Source organism: Xenopus laevis, chromosome 7L (assembly GCF_017654675.1).
Source record: "Xenopus laevis strain J_2021 chromosome 7L, Xenopus_laevis_v10.1, whole genome shotgun sequence".
NCBI lineage: Eukaryota > Metazoa > Chordata > Amphibia > Anura > Pipidae > Xenopus > Xenopus laevis.
This window is the reverse complement of record NC_054383.1, coordinates 80827557-80836289: the sequence shown is the minus strand read 5'-3', so window position 1 is coordinate 80836289 and position 8733 is coordinate 80827557. Positions and strand designations below refer to the sequence as shown.

General features: G+C 36.6%; 1 protein-coding gene across 1 annotated transcript in view; it reads right to left on the bottom strand.

Annotated features, from left to right (window-relative positions):
- Window positions 1–3996: 3996 nt before the first annotated feature.
- Window positions 3997–8733, bottom strand: part of trim29.L (tripartite motif containing 29 L homeolog) — a 30820-nt gene continuing 26083 nt past the window's right edge. The window contains 3 exon segments of the mRNA NM_001086106.1: window positions 3997–4257; window positions 5155–5231; window positions 8612–8704. Of these exon segments, the coding sequence (NP_001079575.1) occupies window positions 4198–4257; window positions 5155–5231; window positions 8612–8704 (230 nt within the window). The 3' untranslated portion in view covers window positions 3997–4197.

Below are 8733 nucleotides of genomic sequence, written 5' to 3'. Positions count from 1 at the left end.
TGTCATTTTTCTGATAATTTGCCACTTGAAAGTACTTTTTATAAGGGCTTGGTTTATCATGTCAGAGCTACACAGTGCTCCTTTTCATATTAATAGACACAAACATAAAGGTAAATACAGATTCATGTGAAACATAACTCATGCCAATCTGCTTTCCTAAATATTTACAAGAAAAGCCATCCAAGGGCAGTTGGCCAAAAATACCACTAACCCATCATGTAAATGTCCCTCCTTTCTATATTGGAGTCAGTTAAATGTCAAACTCTAAAAGGCCCTGGTGTTTCTACAACTCAATATTATACTTATAGTGCTATATATGGAGATAATTCAGAATTTTGATAATAATGCAATAATCAAAAATGTGTATTAAGTGAGTACATAGTACATACAGCCATGTACTTCCTTAATACACTTTTTTTTTTATTGCAAAATCCCAGTGTTGCTGGTTTCTTTTGTGCTATTTATGTAATATTTACCATGAACCTGGGTGAACATTTGAAGCGGCGTGTATAAATATTCTTCTGAAAGGCTTATTTATCACAGCCAGGTCCGGACTGAGAACTAAAATAGGCCCCGGCATTTCAGGTACACAGAGGCCCAATCAGCCCACTCAGAGGCCCAAACAGCCCCCACCAGCCCACTAAATGCTGACTTTCTATGGGACCTTATAGCAGCCCCTCTGGCATTTGCCAGAACCCACAGATTGCCAGTCCGGGCCTGATCACAGCTGAAGGATGAAAGTTAGGTTGCCCCAACGTTTTGGTAATCAAACTTTTTGGCCTATGCAAATGATGTGCATCCATGATTATAGCTATGTGTCCAATAGCAACAATAAAGGGATGGTTAACCTTTAAGCTTTTAGTATGATGTAAAGAGTGATTTTCTGAGATGATTTGCAATTGGTTTTCATTTTTTATTATTTGTGGTTTCTGAGTTATTTGGCTTTTTATTCAGCAGCTCTCAATTTCAGCTATCTGTTTGCTAGGGTGCAAAATCCCCTAGCAACCATGCACTGATTTAAATAAGAGACTGGAATATGAATAGGAGAGGCCTGAATAGAGGGATCAGTAATAAAAAGTACACAATGCTACAATACATTTGTAGCCTTACAGAGCATTTGCTTTTTAGAAGGGAGTCAGTGATGCCCATTTGAATGCTGAAAAGAGTCAGAAGAAAAAGGCAAATAACTATAAAACTATAAAAAAAATGAATAATGAAAACCAATTGAAAAGTTGCTTATCATTGGCCATTCTATAACATATTGAAAGTTGACTTAAAGGTGGACCACCCCTTAAAAGAACTGTAACATCAAAAAATAAAAGTGTTTTAAAGTAATGAAAATATAATACAGTGTTGGCCTGCACTGGTTAAACTGCTGTGTTTGCTTCAGAAACACTACTATAGTTTATATAAACAAGTTGTTGTGTAGCCATGGGGGCAGCCATTCAAAGAAGAAAGGCTCAGGTTACACAGCAGATAGCAAATAAGCTGTGTCTGTCTAATGGTGTTATCTGTTATCCATTAGTTAACCTGTGCCATATAGCCGTTTTTCAATTTCCACCATTGCTCCACAGCAGCTTGTTTATATGAACTATAGTAGTGTTTCTGAAGCAAACACATCAGTTTTACCAGTGCTGGGCAACAGTACATTATATTTTTATTACTTTAAAGAACTTAAATTTTTTGGTGTTACTGTTCCTTTTAGTTGATTGTAAATACAAGGCTTGTGAGCCCAGTAGTGGGAGGTATGCATGCACATGACCATTGCATACTCTACTATATTCTGGGATGCCATATTGATGCACCCTCAAAATGCACATATGAGCAGATCAAGGGGCAACCCCTCAGAACCCATACTTATTTGGGGGCATCAAAAAGGAGAAGTTACAGTAGTCAATGATCACTATTATACATAATATATATTTATTTTCCATAACATGGTAAGGCAAATTCATGTCAGGAATGCTTTAGATACGGGCAACCCAACTTTCAGCCTTCAGCTATTAGTGAACTAAAATTCAGAGCACTCTTAACAAGCAAAGCTGGAGAGCTGCAGGTTGGAATACAAATAATGGAGGCCCACATCCAGCATTCTGCTTTCTGCATTTCTCTTCTAGCTACACTGTGATTGTGCCAATCTAATTCAGAGGCTATTCTGCCAAAAACATGGCAATTCGACTCCAAAAAGAGTGCAGTTGACACCGTTTTAATAGCTTTACTGTCTTCATAAATGAATCCCAGTGGGCCTGAAAAATACAGCACACTACAATTGCTGCATGGGTTTTAGGAAACCAGATAAATATTGTGATTCCATTCCCAATTAACGGAACTTGCGTTAGATTGTATGGAACACCTTCATATATTAAACAAAAAAAGGCCCATTAAAGCAAAACATAACATGGAAAGTGCATTATAGATTTTAGTCCAGATATATAAAATATGAATAAAGTACATCTCTCCCTTTTCTACTCTATATTTAATGAATCTGATATTAAAGAAGGTTAAAGCTGGGTTATGTTACCATCAATGTTTTAAATGTATGCGTGCATGTATGAGAAAGAACATACTAGACGTGTGGAAGTATGGTTTATTTTATTAAGGAGGCATCAATAATACACAAATGTCTATCGGAATTAAAAATATTATTTTAACATAACATTGTCAGAATAAAAATGAATACAAAATGTGTAGTTAAAGCATCAGAAAGCATTGTTGCTTCACTTTTTCACATTCCACACATTTCTTAACCAGTACATATCTATGTATTTAATGTAAATGTACTAAGGGGCCTGATATATTGTGAAGCTGCTTCCCCTTTTTTCTGGTCCAGTAGTAATCCACTTAGGGAGCAATAGAAAGAAATGTTTAGGTTCAATGAGAAATCATTCCCCTCTAGTCTCCAATGTAGATTTTATGAGATAAACTATGGGATAATATTTTCTCATTGACCAGAATCAAAAAACATCATAAAACATAAAAAAAACACATCTGTGTGGCTTGGATAGGGATCTGAGGTCAAATAAAATGTAATACGTATATTTATGAGGGTTCAATGTTTGCAAAGTTTGCAACAAGCCTAGACACCAATAGCAACCGATCAGCAGGTAGTATTTGCTGATATAAAAGAAATTTGGTTGCAATGAATTACTAGATCTGGGAAACATGTTTTTTTTATGACAATCTCCCATCAAATGACTGTGGAGATATTTCACATCTATAAATATTGTTATACATTTCTGATTAAAAAAAGAAATTGGGCCAGTTGTCATTTCTTTAAATATCACCCAAGGGGTTCAATGACTGTTAAAGCATAAAAGCTGTTTCCGCTAAATTAGAGAAATTCCTTAGCACGTCAGCTGTTTTGAGTCAAATCAGAACCCGTTTTGTAGCTTATCTCACTAGAGCTGCTGATAGTTGTAGTTGCAACACAGCTTGAGTGACAGTGTCTCCTATCTCTTAGCTATAGCCTTGCAGTCTTGGGCTTGACATGTAGAGAAGTGTTCCAGCCGTTCAATTCCTTGCGCTTGCTTGCCTGCTCGCTATCTTAAAGACACTTGCAAAGAACATCTGCTTAATCTGAAAATCGCTTCTTAGAAAATCTTACTCAGAGGGAAATATCCTGTTACCAGGAAAATAAACCATGTATAACCAAGTGTATGACAATGCATGAGTCAACTTACGTTACATGCTTTCACTGACAAATACCATCCATACTGTTAAGCAAGCATGGTACCAGATGGTGTACGGCATATGGGAGTGATTTCCATTTTACATAAGAATGGAAAATGTTCTAAAACTATAGCTTGTATCGCTGCACTAACACACAGATGAACATGAAGGTGCTGTCACAGTGTATTGAGAAGTGACATTCATCCTAGTTTGCCACACACTGTTACTGCAATGAATAACATGCAATGCATTTAAAGAAAGTATTCATAAGAGACTGTACATTCTGTTCCAAGCAGCTTAAACACATTCTAAAAAACGTTTTTTTTCTTTTTTAATGTTGGTTGAAAATAAAATTTACCCACCAGGAATTTATTTTATTTTTTTGTGCCCTGTGACACATTTGCTGATATGTCGGTAACAAAGCTAATCGCCCCCTCCCCCAAACCCCAAGACCAGAAATTCAAACTTTTATTTTAAAGTAAATATCCTTGCCCTGCTGCCATAATCTGTCATGGTCTTCCTAATCATTCACGGCGAGTCAGTATTTGCTGCATTACCCTTGTTAACATAGAAAGGGCGTTGTTGGGTCTGTAAAAAAAATTTAAGTTTATTTAGTCTTCTTTTGTCATAAAAATATTATTATTTAGTATGGAGAGAATTTTGCCTAGAACAGGTTCATGTAAGGAGCAGAAATAACGGCATATGGGAGTAAGCTTTAAAACGTGATGCCATCATTGTAAACATAGCTTTTATGTCCGCTTAAAGGGGACCCGTCACCCAAAAAAAATATTCCAAATCCTATTTTATTATGTTAGTTAAGCAAAATGAACTTTAATTACACTACATAAATTATTTGAATCTTGTTTCCTTCAGTCTGGGAATTCATAATTATAGCAAGCAGGCAGCAGCCATTTTGTGGACATTGTTATTAAGACAAGCCTTACATCATCTCAGAATCTTATTTGTGCACCAGAGTGGGGGACCTGATGTCCATCCCCATGCCCTGGCTACACAATTAAATGGTAAAGAGAACTGGGGGAATGTGTGGAGAGCAGTGACATCTAGGAAGTGCTGAATGGAAAGGGAAAGTAATTGCTTGCCCTGCCTCATTGCCTAAGGCATAGAGGAGGGGGAGACAATATTTGATTGGCAGCTGATATTTTTAAATAAGCTTACAACAGCTATGAATTCTTTAATAAAAAATAGAATTTGGATTTCATGTTTAATTTGAAAATGACTTTTATTATACAGGTTTTTATGTCTGGGTGACAGATCCACTTCAAAAACTGAAAGGAGAAAAATAAATGATATGGGAGTAAACACCAGTAGTGAAACGGGCCTACAAATAGGAGTCACAGTAAAACCACCATTGGGGTTCATGCTCCAGTCTAATGCCTATGCAAGACAGAACATGTGTCATACTTGGCATATTACTTGTGATACTAGTGACAAACAGGTTCTCTAGAAGTAATCGTTGGCACTTACCAAAAGGGTCGGCTTAGCTGATTTCCATGTTTGGGGCAAGGACTTATTTGGCTGGTGCCTTGTCATCATTGGATACACTAGAAATGGAAACAAGAGACAGACTTGAAGATTCTGGTGGGTGATCTTCAGATAACAGGAGGTTATACTCACTAGTGAGTTTCATATAATGAACATGCATTAGTGGAATTGTTCAGAATGCTGTTTGTTTAAATGAATTGAACTACAGTATAAGGTATAAGAAATCATTTAATTCTGCTAGAATTTCAATTTGTGAGACCAGAAACTTATTCACAAATGCAAAGTGCTAAGCATGAAATTGAGTATGTTTACAAGCTAATATACCCATTTATGACATGTACCCGACCCTAACCCAGTGAGCTCCGGTGTTTACAGATCCGCGTCTGACCCTCCCCTCTCTGATGTCACAGTTCAGCCCAAACCCACCCGTGGCCGGAGAAACCTGTGGGTCCCACTGGTTTCGGGCTGGCCCGCACATCATTACTTCTTAGCCATTACTGGAATTACACTGGAATTCTGAATAAAAATGCTCCATGGTCTAAATAATGTTTTCCTGTATTTTAAATGTGCATGCTGTTTAAAGGGTACACACAGAGCCTTAGTACCTACTGTAATTAGCTCATATTAATATCCAGTAAACACATTCTGCAGTGTTAATGGTATAATAAATGTGGCTTAAGCATGGATTTCCCTTATGATGGAAAATTTAATATGCAGTTTACATGAATTAATATGAGTTAGGACGGCGCTATAATCCTCTGTATGTATGATTTTGCTATTATTGGTCATCTTAAACGCACTTCTTTTTAAACCAGAGCATGTAATGCAGAGGGAGGGAAAATTATTTCTCCTTTGAAAACTAATTCTAATGTAATTCTACATAGCATTCCCATCTAAAACAAATCTAATATTACTGGGTTGCTGCAAATTGGAGTGAAAATAGAGTGAAAAAAAGTATATGTTGTATATTTTTCTCTGTGTTAGCTTTTCCCTGAGGCAGGCCACTGTTACTGACCAAAATATAGCCCTAAATTTACTGCGAGTTCAGTATTTTGTTCAGTATACACACAAACACTTGTGCTAACAAGAGCTTCTTGATATTTTATATTCTCCATTATAGTGAGACTGTAATAAAACTTTACAATGAGCTTATTTGAGACATAAGAAGGAATCTCCATTTCTCCATACCTTACAGAAGTAAATACAAAGCCTACTTTTATTTAGGTATGGCTTAGAAACCTTATGGGGAAGGTCCACATAGGCTAACATTGAAGCTCGGTAGGTTTAGTGGCGAAGTAGGTAGTCAAAGTTTTTTTTAAAGAGACAGGTCTTCGACTATCGAATGGTCGAATGATTTTTAGTTTGAATCGTTCAAGTCGAAGTGGTAGTCCAAGGTTGTAGTAGCCTATTCGATGGTCGAAGTATCCAAAAAAAGTTTTTTTACTTCGAATTCTTCACTCGAGCTTAGTAAATGTGCCCCTAAGACTTTTGATACTAGAACATTTTAGGGAATGTTACTCTTAATGGTGTTTGCCAATAACTTTCCTAAAGGGATATATAGTCTGGCTTTCAAAAATACCATAATCCCCTTGTACATCTTACATCATTCAATATTATAGAGAAAGGGACAAGGTTATCTTGCCTCTATAAGGTAAAGCGGTTTTGTGCCAGACTCATTTATAAATATTTCTCTCTGGATTTTGTTGTTGATCAAATGGAATCCCATGTGACCTGCTATAAGTCAGTTACTGTGTTCTTCTAAAGTAATACAGCTACTAGTGCTATGGTGCTTAATTTGATCATTCTTATTGAACTGCTCACTTTGTATCCACCAATTTTGCCCTATCGCTCGATAAAAATGTTCTCTTTTACTCCTCATAATTACTGTACATTACTGATTGGTTCCAGGAATGTTATTGGTAAACATTACAAGCATCAGAATGCTGTCTACACAGAGGAGAGACTCAGCAAAATGCAGTTGGAGTCAGTCAATATGTTTCTGCTTTAAGAAAACACCTTTTAGCAATGAATTGTACCCCAGAGGCAAAAGCTGGAGCAAAAGTGCACCCCATGGTGCTTATTTATACATCACTAGTGTCCAGGGTCTTCACCCAACACGTAGCACCAGTTTGCAAATGAATGATTACAGCACTGTCTAATGCAGGCATACAAAATGCAGCAACCTGCAGCAATTCAAAAAGTTATGGGCTAGGATGCAATTGTGCAAATAACATTTGTGCATGTTGTTTGCACTTTGGATTCTGCATTAACTGCTTTAATATTACTATTGTGCATACAAATGTTTGGTCTATATACACATGCATGACCCAAATGATGCCTCTATAAATAAAAAACTTGTACCTATGTGACAAATACACAAAATATATGAAAATATATGAGTTTCTTTACTGCAGAAGTAAAGTGTAGCCAAGTACAAAGAGAAAACTAACACCACCTACCAAGGCTTTTTCTAATGGAAGTCATTTACAGTGAAATTAATGAAGACAATATACAAAGGTAAAGTTGGCAGAATTACAAAATAAAGATTTATTTTTAGACTCATCTGTTTTGTTGTTAAAGAACAAAGGCAAGCATCGTTTTAAAGGTAAACAGAGAGATATGGGTGTGGAAGAAAGAGGATAATAGAGTAGAAGAAGCAAGATAAATGAGAGGGGCACAGAGAGAAGCCATTAATGGAACAGTAACACCAAAAAATGAAAGTGTTTTAAAGTAATGAAAATATCATGTACTGTTGCCCTGCACTGGTAAAACTGATCTGTCTGCATCAGAAACACTACAATATTTTAAATACAGTAAACAAGCTGCTTGTGTAGCAATGGCAGAATTTGAAAAAAGGCTATATGGCACAGGTTAAATAGTGGATAACAGATAACACCATTGTGTTCTACAGAGCTTATCTGCTGTGTAACTTGAGCCTTTTCTCTTTTGAATAGCTGCCCCCAGTGCTACACAGCAGCTTATTTATATAAACAATAGTAGTGTTTCTGAAGCAAACACAGCAGTTTTACCAGTGCAGCACAACACTGCATTATATTTGTATTACTTTACATTTTTTTGATGTTAGTGTTCCTTTAATGAGCCTCTTTATACATTTTCCCTTTGCATCTGTCTAATAAAAATATGAATAGTTTAGAACAGATTCATGGTCCTCCTTTTTTGTGTTCCTGACATCTATGAATGGGTTACCACTTGCAGTTTTAGCTTTGCCTAAGTTACAAAAGTTGTGCTCAGGGCAGGACACTTAGCGCCCAGACATGGGTTACATTACCCAGCATGCCAGAAAAGATTTGTATCCCTGCGCTAGAATCTATTCAAACATTCCAACCAATGAAAGAACATGAAAAAAGTGGAGAAATGACCTGAAGAAACACAATGCCAAGTTATTACAGGAAGTAACATTCATTATATTTCCCCTTACTGTTCATGTTATAAAGGTTGCCGTCTGGCACAGTGCTGGTGTCTGTGGATGTCACATTAGAGGAGAACTGGTATGCTGAGACCTGAGGGCTGCCTAAAACAACAAAAATACATTTTATATTT